General features: G+C 37.7%; 1 protein-coding gene across 1 annotated transcript in view; it reads left to right on the top strand.

The window, feature by feature from the left end:
* Positions 1-10,812, top strand: part of LOC138304780 (glutamine--tRNA ligase-like) — a 53,780-nt gene extending 42,968 nt beyond the window's left edge. The window contains 1 exon segment of the mRNA XM_069245052.1: positions 7,886-10,812. Coding sequence (XP_069101153.1) covers positions 7,886-7,936 — 51 coding nt within the window. The 3' untranslated portion in view covers positions 7,937-10,812.
* The last annotated feature ends 2,929 nt before the right edge of the window (positions 10,813-13,741 follow it).

The following is a 13,741-nucleotide window of genomic DNA, read 5'->3' as shown; positions in this document are numbered from 1 at the left end:
AAGGAGGTAACCAAAGGTATATTGCATTGTTATACTTTGTAAATGGAATTAATACCTCCTATTATATGAAGACAAGTAATTGATTAAATGTTGGCAATGGCATTAATTGAACGGAAATTATCACAAGAGCCTTTTCTTGTTTTCCAAAGTGTATAATACAATTTTAAGGAATTGAATGCAATGATCATCTACAAGTAAATGTTTCAAGTAATATGAAATTATTTATTGCATTTTAGATGAGATCCTTAAAAGAAGTTTAAAGCTTTTTAATTTGAAACGAACACAATGAAATGTTTTCTTCAAACCAGTTTAAATTAGCTTAATCATACTGCTAATGAAGTAGCTGAAGTAATTGGCAAAAACTATTTATAAAAATGTGCAATTCATTAGTCGTTTGACTGGCCTGCTACAATTAGACAAACGGTAGGATAATTGGCTGGGATGATGGTATTGTACTTTTGTTGCAACCACCAATGAGAGATATCTATCTTACAACATTAAAGCTTATGAATATTTTATTCCTTAGAAATAGAACCATCATCATTAAATCCCACCAAATCAAATCCTCGTAAGAGAGGAAGTTTTGGATGTGTTTCTAGTGTGATGATATTGGGATCTAAATAGATTTCCAGCTCACTGCTGATAATACACTCACAGTCTTAAGTCTTTTTCTTGTCTCTTTAAAAACATCATTTGTGTCAAATTTATTTCCGACGCCAGTCTGATGAGCCCCGTAATCTTGAGCCAGAACAAATTGTTGGTTCTGGCCTCTGAGGGCTGACAGCCAATCTGGAATACCTCGGCTGTAGTTTGAGGTTTAAATATATTTGTAGTTACCAATCTGTCTGTACTTATGACATTCTCCATCGTTCTGACACTAACCCGAGTCATGAATCTCCCGTGTGCAACACCTTCCTAAGCTGTATGGATCAGCACCACCTAGGCTGATATGAGGAATTAACATACCGCTGATTTTCTGGGATTATTATCACCATAAATACTGCACTACACATTGGGGAGCCCCATCCATTCCTCTCCAAGGACGTGCAGTACCCCCTGGTAAATTGTTAATCTAGCTGCCCGTAATGACAATGGTATCTACACTAAATAACTTCTATTGTACCGCCATTGTCTGCCATGACCTCTTTTTTGGATCCTCTGTTTTAGATGTCTGCCATGACCCCTTTTTTGGATCCTCTGTTTTAGATTTAGCTTCCTCAAAAGCCTTCAAATCCTTAAGTCGTATGCATCAAGCTACAGTCTTGCACCTCACCAAAGTCCTATCAGTTAACTAAATGTTTACTAATGCTGCTGGTAGATAGGTGTACATCAGGCTTTAACTTTTCTATTCAGAACTCTTTTTTTTTTTTTTTTTTTTAAGATGTGTAAGCATTCAGTTGACAGAAGACTAGCTAGCTTTTTTTTTTTTTTTTTTTTTTTTTTTTAAGATGTGTAAGCATTCAGTTGACAGAAGACTAGCTAGCTACCCATTGCAATCGTTAAAAAGAAAGATATTGACATTTGTACAAAAATGCAGAAAGTAAAACAGCTTATGACTTACATTCTTTTATAACTTTTTCTCATTATTGAATAGTTTTACAATAGTTGTATGATTTTAAACTTGTACCATGCTCAGAAGAAGGGCTACCAATTACTCCTTCATATAAGGTCATGACCATAAAATACACCCAAATGGTGAGGATCTATCCAAGAATTCTGCAAACTTGAGATAGTACATGTATGTCTTTAGTCCCATATATATATTACCATGAATCAAAATCTGCTGAATTCGTTCAAATGAATGACTTTGACTTAGGATTATGTTATATTTTGTTTTCAGCTACCTTTGATAAACTGGAAATGCTCTCTTGAATTTTGTTAATTGTTTGAAAGTGTTCTTTCATCAAAACTATAAAGGTTTCATGAAAAAAAAAAGTTTTTAATAGTCACCCCCCATGGAGGAATATTTCCAGGGTTATACTGATAACATGCCTAACCTATCTCCATTATGACATATATCCATGTCTATACAGTCTGCCTATCAACGGTATGAAGTTTCCTGTCCATCCATCACAATTACAGACAAAATACTCCAGTATGTCTCCACTATCTTCAGGAATTCTGTCTCTATCAAAATTATTCTTAGTCAAAACACCAACATTTTTGCATTTCTCTCTGTCAGACAATGTTAAAAACACATATCACAGCGACATTTCTATATTAACAAAGCTATCAGGTTTTTGACACTATGATTTTTTCTTCAAAGGTCTCTCGGTTTTATATTATTCTTTTTCATTGAAAGTCTCTCGATATTAATCTTGAAAGCATAAACTTGGAGCTGCCAGCGGTTGGTTGGCGAGACAACAGACTTCACCTGTTATGTTACCTAGACGCTGTCATTGTGTTGGAGAAGAAGTTTGAAAATGACATGTGACATATCTCTTATATCAACATGACAATTTATCTCACCGCCACATAGTTGGTGAGTGGCGCCCTCTATATTAGCCGAAAGTTTTTTCTGGGTGGCTGTTTAAAGTAGAAGTACTCTAATGCTGAGAGCACTTACATCTACCGAGTTCTGTCGTTCATGTTCATCTTGTGAGAAATGAAACAAGTCTTCCAGCGGGCAAACATTTGTACCTCAAGTTTACACTGCTTGTTATGTAATTGAAAGTTATTGCGTCCATGTGTGTTGACAACATATCATTAGAGTTTGTGTAAAGTTCTCCACATGTCATCCCCATCAATCTCCATACTTAGTCAGATCAGTGTATACTGTCAGCTCTCTGTCATTGTTACAGGGCGGGAGGCTTACATCCTCAGATCATTGTATACTGTCAGCTCTCTGTCACTGTTACAGGGCGGGAGGCTTACATCCTCAGATCATTGTATACTGTCAGCTCTCTGTCACTGTTACAGGGCGGGAGGCTTACATCCTCAGATCATTGTATACTGTCAGCTCTCTGTCACTGTTACAGGGCGGGAGGCTTACATCCTCAGATCATTGTATACTGTCAGCTCTCTGTCACTGTTACAGGGCTGGAGGCTTACATCCTCAGATCATTGTATACTGTCAGCTCTCTGTCACTGTTACAGGGCGGGAGGCTTACATCCTCAGATCATTGTATACTGTCAGCTCTCTGTCACTGTTACAGGACGGGGGGTGGGGGGGGTGGGGGGGGCTTACATCCTCAGATCATTGTATACTCTCAGCTCTCTGTCACTGTTACAGGGCGGGAGGCTTACATCCTCAGATCATTGTATACTGTCAGCTCTCTGTCACTGTTACAGGGCTGGAGGCTTACATCCTCAGATCATTGTATACTCTCAGCTCTCTGTCACTGTTACAGGGCGGGAGGCTTACATCCTCAGATCATTGTATACTGTCAGCTCTCTGTCACTGTTACAGGGCGGGAGGCTTACATCCTCAGATCATTGTATACTGTCAGCTCTCTGTCAATGTTACAGGACGGGGGGGGGGGGCTTACATCCTCAGATCATTGTATACTGTCAGCTCTCTGTCACTGTTACAGGGCTGGAGGCTTACATCCTCAGATCATTGTATACTGTCAGCTCTCTGTCACTGTTACAGGGTGGGAGGCTTACATCCTCAGATCATTGTATACTGTCAGCTCTCTGTCACTGTTACAGGGTGGGAGGCTTACATCCTCAGATCATTGTATACTGTCAGCTCTCTGTCACTGTTACAGGGCGGGAGGCTTACATCCTCAGATCATTGTATACTGTCAGCTCTCTGTCACTGTTACAGGGCGGGAGGCTTACATCCTCAGATCAGTGTTCCTAATGCTTGTTGGAAAACCTTTAACTGGACTAAATGTATAATTATAATAATACAGGTCTGAAAAGTGTTCGTGAATGACATCTAAGATAGTAATTCTATAAACAGCAGCTAAATGTCCTTGTAAAATTGATTCATAACGATGCATAGTCTTGAAATGGTTTAGCTTATAACATTGCCAAACCAGAAAAGTGCTGCCATATTAATTTGTATACTAGACTTTATAATACAACCTATAGTAACCAATGTATTAAATTATATATAAATTGGATCCACCTTGGGGGTCCAAAGTGGTAATATTCTCCTCCATTACATGATGGCTGTCGTGGCAGTCCTTCCCAGGATACAAAGCGATCTTTCTAACACAACTGACATTAACTGTGAATTGAAAAATTCCCAAGGTCAGACCGACACTTGGTTGTGAGCTGTGACTGTCAATGTCAGAACCTAACTCCTCTTGATTTAATGTTGATTACCTAAAACCTCTCCGTTCTGTCCAGTATGACTGTCAGACACTCGCCCTCACCTCTCTCTACCCAACCAAACTATCTCTGACAGTTACACCTGGTTATTACATAAATACAGGTTACAGCGGCCATTTTACTGGGTATATAGCTCAATGTTATGTTTTATAGGGCTCCTGAATGTCAGCTGTGAGTGTGATGACATATATAAACCTCTGTTTTATAATGTTGGCTGGGCTATATATACTGCCCATTCCTGGTGCTTATTTCTCCCTGTCTCCAATGCCTAGTTCACATGTTCCTTGTGTTTCAGTAAACCTTTTTGTACATTCCTGTTTCTGATGGGCACGTAAATGCCTACAGGAATTTTATTAGTTTAATTGATGAATAATAATCATGGTAGATATAAATAAGAAATTGGACATGTTTATTTGATAGTAATTCTGTTTACACCAGATATTTTGTACATTCAAAACATTAATTGTTGTCACACATTATTTTTGTGTCGCCTGGAACACAAGGGCGACACCATCCTCGATACTCCAGGGCTTCCGATCACTTACGATCTCTACACCCCTGGACTATCTCATAGTAAAATTGAAGGCAGCTCAGCGGAAAACATTTGACCAATCACAGGCTAGCAAAGACTTCCGTTGAAGACTACAGAGAGAGCGACGCCTAACATCAAAGCCACACAGTCAACCACAGTGTACCGTTATACGGCTCTTTTGATGTACATCAAATAACTAAATTACCTGTTATATTCTGTTGCCTTCAATTTCACTATGAAATAGTCCAGGGGTGTAGAGATCATAAGTGATGGAAACCCCTGGAGTATCGAGGATGGGGTGACACTTAGGTGTCATTATGTAGGTCGTCTGCGTCAGCGTCCGGGATAAGGTTTCAGTGTGGTAACTTAAGTATTTATTGTCCGATTTCAAATAAATTTGGTATATATATATTGCTTAATATCATTGTGATCTTGGATGAGTTCAATAATGGTCAAAATCCGTCAATATTTACAAGAGTTACATGACTTTGAAATCGTCAGACCAGATAAATCCATGGTTTTCGCTCAATAACTTTAGTGTTTATCATCCCATTTCTACCAAATTTGGTACATTGCTTTATATTAATGAGATCTCAGAGTGAGTGGTTTGATACTGGTCAAAATCCATGAATATTTGCAAGAGTTACGGGCCTTGATAACTTCACCTAATTAACTATTTTTTGTGATGTTTTAAACTGCTGTACAGGCGACACATCCATTTCCGTGGAATTCTTGTGATATTTGCTCTCCATATTTCCCAAACTTCCACACAAGGACAGATAACTCTTTCTAATAACATTGATTTCCGCCCTCTTCATTTTCCCCAAATACTCTTTTAACTGTTGACAAGAAGAGATTCTCAGGACTTTTTACATGGAAATTAATTGCAGCACTGACTAAGCATTCAATTTTAATCTAATGCAAGCATTGACAACCAAATTATTTTGAAGTCCTGATTAATGAAACTAGATTTTTTTATCCCTCTTTTAGATTGATTACAGATCTCTGTTGCACTTGTTGTTCTGATGTCAAATGTGCCTAATTGCTTCCAAGGTTGTCCAATTTGGTCCTGTAACCAGCGACACAGGTGCTTGTGTCCATGAAGGTTATTCATAGCATGTACCAACAAGTGCCTTTTATTTCTCAAGGCACTTCAAACATTTTTAAGAATCTCTCTAAGAATCCGTTTAATTCTTCATTATATTTGAATCATGGTAAATTTCAATGACACATACTCTTTATAAAAAAATATTAAAGACAAAGCAGCTAATTGAATGAAATACCCTACATGATTCTGTAGATCTCCATGTACCAATAACACTAGTATACAGGGTTCTGTCCCCTGACAAGAGACACACCATAGTCAATAAAAGTGGTAGTTTCAGCTTCTTTTTAGCACTCAACTTTAAGGGAGTGGAACGACTGGTTTGCCCGTTGTTAGTATAATGTGACTGGGGGAGGGGGGGGGGGGGTTTGTTGTTGCTTGGTGTCTTTGGCAGCATACTTCAGAGATGTAGCCGTATAAAAAGAGCAAGAGTTTCACAATACAAAAAGACACAACATGAATATACCACGGTCTCTCAGAACACGCGCCTCACACTTGACACACCAAACCAAACTGTATAGAGGCTTAATCAAGGGAGTTAAGCACAGTATAGAGGCTTAATCAAGGGAGATAAGCACTGTATAAAGGCTTAATCAAGGGAGAAAACCACGGTATATAGAGGTTTAATCAAGGGAGATAAATACTGTATAGAGGCTTAATCAAGGGAGATAAATACTGTATAGAGGCTTAATCAAGGGAGATAAATACTGTATAGAGGCTTAATCAAGGGAGAAAACCACGGTATATAGAGGTTTAATCAAGGGAGATAAGCACTGTATAAAGGCTTAATCAAGGGAGAAAACCACGGTATATAGAGGTTTAATCAAGGGAGATAAGCACTGTATAGAGGCTTAATCAAGGGAGATAAGCACTGTATAAAGGCTTAAAAAAGGGAGAAAACCACGTTATATAGAGGTTTAATCAAGGGAGATAAGCACTGTAAAGAGGCTTAATCAAGGGAGATAAATACTGTATAGAGGCTTAATCAAGGGAGATAAGCACTGTATATAGAGGTATAATCAAGAGAGATAAGCACTGTTTAGAGACTTAGTCAAGTTAGATTAGCACTGTATAGAGGCTTATTCAAGGGAGAAAAGCACTGTATAGTGGCTTAATCAAGGGAGATAAGCACTGTATATAGAGGTATAATCAAGAGAGATAAGCACTGTTTAGAGACTTAGTCAAGTTAGATTAGCACTGTATAGAGGCTTATTCAAGGGAGATTAGCACTGTATAGAGGCTTAATCAAGGGAGATAAGCACTGTATATAGAGGTATAATCAAGAGAGATAAGCACTGTTTAGAGACTTAGTCAAGTTAGATTAGCACTGTATAGAGGCTTATTCAAGGGAGATAAGCACTGTATAGAGACTTAGTCCAGTTAGATTAGCATTGTATAGAGGCTTAATCAAGGGAGATAAGCACTGTAGATTGTAATCAGGGGAAGCTACATTGATATAAGGGAGATAACACTTGGTATATAAGTAGGGGCACACAGAGATGTTTAACATTAGGGAAGCTAACAATGGTGTTGAATAGTATTTACTAGAAAATGTCAAACTAGTGAAATGGATCACTAGTAGAAGTGTTCTGCAGGAAAGGAGATGTTTAAAATCAAGTTTGAAAACACAGGCTTTTAAAAGGGAGATTACCAAAGAAATCAGTAGAATTACATTTAAGATTGTACATGTAGCGGGATTGAACTGGGTCGATCATCGGTGACCAGGTAGCTCAGTCAGTAGAGCGCTTGGCTAGTGTTTGGAGGGTCCCGGGTTCGAATCCCAGTCTGGCCGCTACATTTTCTCCTCTCCTGTTACTTACATATCTGGAATATGTACGAGTGTTTTCATCAGATATCACCTGGAAATATAACACATACATGTTTTTTGACATCTTTTTTGTGATAGTCTATATTTCTATGGTTTATATGGATATAAAAAGTGTCTATCCTTGATTTTGTCTTTACAGATGGTGTTTAACCGAACTGTCACCCTAAAAGAGGACCCTGGTAAAAAGTAATCCGTCAGTATTCCATATCAACAGCTGGCTCCCGTAACACATCAGGAATATCATTCACCGACCAGTGAACAGCTACACATGTTAGTGATGTTTGATCAGATAGAAGTTGAGGAAAACAAGCAGTTTAATCAGAGATCTGAAGAGGCTCATTCAGGAATTAGATAACATAGCTCTAAATGTACAACCTCTAACGATCAGGAGAGTGAACAATCTACTTGACATTGCATTGTCATTGTTTATTGTGTGTCATTGTGTGTCATTTAAAAAAAATGCAAGTGGTGTTTTTTATAGTGCTATTTTAAAGCAGCTAATTTTCAGGTGGAACATGTTGTTTTGAGATGTTTTTTTAGGTTGATATGACCCGGCAATATTTGTGTAGTGTATTACCACTGATAATGACTGATTTGCCTGCTGTCTTATCAGCCTGTTTGTTTTCCTTACCACATACCAAACATAACACAAGCCTGTAGAACATTTAGATGGCCATTATGTAAGTTGTTGACACGCTGAGCCACAGCGAAGGCTAGGGACCTGCCCCTGAGATTTGTAATGGAGACTTGGAAGGCCACCAACAGTTCTAAACTACATGATGATATCTTCCTCAGTCTCTATACAATATTACAATTCCTTCATAATTACTGGGCTGTCACAGTAACATGTAAAATCTGTACTCCACAGCATCAGACACAAATACACAATGATTATTCCTTGATAGTTTTGTTTGTTTGGTACAGACAGCGTTACAGATGCGTTTCACATCTGATTGACTTGGGTAAATTGGTTCTGTATAGATATATACACATCTACATAGCAGACATTTAAATAACAGATCATCCTCTTCATTTGAATAACATGTTTTCAGCCATTTTTTTTACAGCAGACGTATATGTATTTACTGAAATAGTGTATATTCCAGAAACATAGGAAATTCCGAGATATGCAAATTGCTTCTTGTAAGTTATATTCAATAGCCAAAAGGTAATACTAAAAGGTCTTACTCAATGTTGGGGGTATGCCAGGTCTTGTGGGAAATGTTTGTCCTCAACCTTTATATCTGAAATTACACATAATTTGTATGGTATTATGGAGAAAAGGAAAATACCTTTTTAGCCCACCATCATCTGCTATTTCTCAGAAAGTACTGAAGGGATTTTTCTCAAATTCCATAGGTATAGGCTCCACATAGGCCTAGTTTTGCATAATGCATTTTAGAACCGATTAGTCAACAAGATGGCCGTCAATCCAGCATCTTTGAATTTGATAGTTGAACTTTGAAAAGCAGAGAAAAGGTCCCTCTTTCCAATGTCAGCCATAGATCATTCTTTGATGGGTGCCTCTTGGATCTCTTGTTTATTCTTGTAAATGCATTGAGAGAAAAAGAATGTGTTGAATTCTACCCTACTAAACTTCATCAAATAATGGAGAGAAGGAAAATCATTTATTATTGCTAATCCATTTAGAGAACAAAAAATAAGTTTGAATAAGAAAAAATGAAATAAAATAACAGGCAAACAGCTTTTTAGGTCATCCTGACCCTTCAAAGGGTCAGGATGACCTATAGTCGTCATGTTTCGTCCGTTGTCGTCCGCTGTGCGCCGTCCGCCGTGCGTTAACTTTTCACATTTTGAACTTCTTTTTAAGTTTTACCAGTGCGATTTGACTGAAACTTGCATGAAATGATCCTGACATGGTCCCGACTAAGTGTTGTCATTTTTTGGGTCGATCCGAAATCAAAGATGGCTGCCACAGCCGCCATCTTGAAAACACATTTTGAACTTCTTCTCAAGTTCTACCTGTGCGATTTGGCTGAAACGTGCATGAAATGATCCTGATATGGTCCTGACAAAGTGTTGTTATTTTTGTGTCGATCCGAAATCCAAGATGGCCGTCACAGCCGCCATCTTGAAAACACATTTTGAACTTCTTCTCAAGTTCTACCTGTGCGATTTGGCTGAAACTTGCATGAAATGATCCTGACATGGTCCTGACAAAGTATTGTTACATCTCTGGTTGATCCCAAATCGAAGAAGGCTACCATGACACTATATCTAATTAATTTACTACATGTTATGGCCCTTGAGCCTCTTATTTGAAATAAAATTTGTTGAAAGAAATTGAAAATGATCCTGACATGGTCCTGACAAAGAGACACCATTTAAAATTAATTTTACTATTGCCAAGGTAGTCAGATGACCGTTAAAGCCCTTAGGGCCTCTTGTTATAAGTTATTGGTGTTTAGCTATGGATTGTCAGCTGTGATATTGAAACAAACAGATTTATTTAAGTACTAACTTATCTATCATGTTTTCCTATATATATATTAAATTTTCACTTCAAACTGAGCAAAAGAAAAATACATCATAGCTCACCCTATCTAAAGATTTTGGTATTTTTTCTTCTTCATAAGACACAGAATATTGGTTTATAAATTAACAAAAGCATTCTAATAGGCCAGGAAACTCCAATTGAGCCTGTATCATGCACATATGGATGACATTGATCTTCACATGAACATGTGTCATTCAACAAGTGCTGGACATCTATAATAGGGTAGGCATGTCGACATCTGATATTTGTCCTATAATTTGCTGAGAGTTCTAATTGTGTCTAAATGAATGACATTCCCTTCATTCAAGGTCATGTTAGCCACAAAAAAAAAACTAGTCTTTGTTTATTATCAATAAGCCTAGTGACCAGATACTGTAAACATACGTATTTTAGCTGTAGTTTTATGTTTGCGGTTGGTTTGTTTGTTTTTTTTTTTTTTGCTAAGTCATGTATATTTCCGATATTGAGATATCAACTTAGCTAATTTATCATGGCTCTAAGGGATAATAAGTTTGGCCAAATAAATGACCTAGATATATAGATATATATTCATGGTCAAAGAAGTCAAATTGATATAAGTGTTCCATGGACTTCTTTTCAATAACAAAGAGGTCTAGAGACCTGATATTGAACCTGAAGCATGCTGGGACAAAGGACCACAATGTTTGATCAATTAAGATTGAGCTTCATTTAAAATCACTAGTGTTAAATATAGTCAACTTTCATTGGTCTTTTGTAGAAGCAAGTGAGCTCTTGAGACCCATTTGGTCATGGACGCAGTATGCCCTGATGAAAGTTTTCATCATTAGGACAAAATAGTAGAGGGATAAAAAGCAACATAATGTATAGTGTAAATAATGGAAGCGAAATGTTCCCTCCTTCCCTTCTCAGCCTCGGAAAGGGAAATATATACAATTCATTACATCACCTTCACAATAAACAATATCACCCAACCTGATTAAAATACAGATCCTTAATATCATTACGTTTGATATGAGGATCTGACAACATCCCATTAGGGGTCACGTCCAGATGACCTATGGAAATGGCCAATCAAATTGGCACTGCCAGAATCTTGACAGGGGACAAAATAGTTTGAAAAAAGCTGTCCGAGTTATTTTCGCCTACGTTGTCATCTCGCCCAAAGAGCACAACAAAGCTAAATGTATATATATACTGGGACGAAATGGAGTTATCAATGGACGCAGCAATGTGTAGAAAATGTATTTGATCTGAAGTACACATGGTAAAAGGTCATCCGAAAATGACCCCTGATGGGATGTAGTCAGATCCTCTATTTAACTGAGTGGTTATAAGAATCTGTATTTTAATCAGATTGCAAAACCACCAGGGGTTGGTACTTGCAATGAGGATAAGACATCTAGCCGAACAGCTGATAACAGGCAGTGATCACTTAATTTTGAGATAGAACAGTTACCAGAATTAATTGTTAACGACGAAAGGACAAACTGCGAATGACAGTCGATTTGAAACAAAACAAAGTGCAAGAAAAGCAACACCAGTAGGACGGCATTGGAACGATAAAAACATAAAAAATGTATGTAGTAGTAGAAATGGAACGCTTTAGATACCATTGCAAATATATGTCGAGGGAACATCTATATCAATAATACAAGGAGGACATGGAACAGTAACAACACGAGGTGAACACAGCACACGTACTTTATTTTATATCTCTCTCTGTCAGATAGACAATAAACCTGTACACTATCCTTCATAGAACCTTCATATGGAATAGTTATATAACCTACCACTGTCCAGAACACTACAGTCTTGGCAATACCAATACCTATGGTCATAGCAGAACAATGTCATCGGATAAATGCATGGTGAACTATGTAATATGGAAAGTCATGCAATGACCTATCAGTACAGGTGGTTCTACAGAGAACTAAGCATGGAGATTAAAGAAAAGTCAAGTGAACAGATTCTAATGTTAGCATATGGGAGGAGTTTAGAAAGTCAAGTGAAAAGATTCAGAAGCATGGAGAGAGTAAAGAAAAGTCCAGTGAAAAGATTCAGAAGTAAGCATGGGAGGAGTTAAGAAAAATCAAGTGTAAGAATCAGAACTGAGCATGGGACGAGTAAAGAAAGTCCAGTGAAAAGATTTAGATGTAAGCATGGTAGGAGTAAAGAAAGTCAGGTGAAAAGATTCAGATGTACGCATGGTAGGGGTAAAGAAAGTCAGGTGAAAAGATTCAGATGTAAGCATGGTAGGGGTAAAGAAAAGTCCAGTGAAAAGATTCAGATGTAAGCATGGTAGGAGTAAAGAAAGTCCAGTGAAAAGATTCAGATGTAAGCATGGTAGGAGTAAAGAAAGTCCAGTGAAAAGATTCAGATGTAAGCATGGTAGGAGTAAAGAAAGTCAGGTGAAAAGATTCAGATGTAAGCATGGTAGGAGTAAAGAAAGTCAGGTGAAAAGATTTAGATGTAAGCATGGTAGGGGTAAAGAAAAGTCCAGTGAAAAGATTCAGATGTAAGCATGGTAGGGGTAAAGAAAAGTCCAGTGAAAAGATTCAGATGTAAGCATGGTAGGAGTAAAGAAAGTCCAGTGAAAAGATTCAGATGTAAGCATGGTAGGAGTAAAGAAAGTCCAGTGAAAAGATTCAGATGTAAGCATGGTAGGAGTAAAGAAAGTCAGGTGAAAAGATTCAGATGTAAGCATGGTAGGAGTAAAGAAAAGTCCAGTGAAAAGATTCAGATGTAAGCATGGTAGGGGTAAAGAAAGTCCAGTGAAAAGATTCAGATGTAAGCATGGTAGGGGTAAAGAAAGTCCAGTGAAAAGATTCAGATGTAAGCATGGTAGGGGTAAAGAAAGTCCAGTGAAAAGATTCAGATGTAAGCATGGTAGGGGTAAAGAAAAGTCCAGTGAAAAGATTCAGATGTAAGCATGGTAGGGGTAAAGAAAGTCCAGTGAAAAGATTCAGATGTAAGCATGGTAGGAGTAAAGAAAGTCAGGTGAAAAGATTCAGATGTAAGCATGGTAGGGGTAAAGAAAAGTCCAGTGAAAAGATTCAGATGTAAGCATGGTAGGGGTAAAGAAAGTCCAGTGAAAAGATTCAGATGTAAGCATGGTAGGGGTAAAGAAAGTCCAGTGAAAAGATTCAGATGTAAGCATGGTAGGAGTAAAGAAAGTCCAGTGAAAAGATTCAGATGTAAGCATGGTAGGGGTAAAGAAAGTCCAGTGAAAAGATTCAGATGTAAGCATGGTAGGAGTAAAGAAAGTCAGGTGAAAAGATTCAGATGTAAGCATGGTAGGAGTAAAGAAAGTCCAGTGAAAAGATTCAGATGTAAGCATGGTAGGAGTAAAGAAAGTCCAGTGAAAAGATTCAGATGTAAGCATGGTAGGAGTAAAGAAAGTCAGGTGAAAAGATTCAGATGTAAGCATGGTAGGAGTAAAGAAAGTCCAGTGAAAAGATTCAGATGTAAGCATGGTAGGAGTAAAGAAAGTCCAGT

This window comes from Argopecten irradians, chromosome 12, assembly GCF_041381155.1.
Source record: "Argopecten irradians isolate NY chromosome 12, Ai_NY, whole genome shotgun sequence".
Taxonomy (NCBI): domain Eukaryota; kingdom Metazoa; phylum Mollusca; class Bivalvia; order Pectinida; family Pectinidae; genus Argopecten; species Argopecten irradians.
The sequence above is the reverse complement of the archived record's forward strand: the minus strand, read 5'-3'. Positions and strand labels throughout refer to the sequence as shown.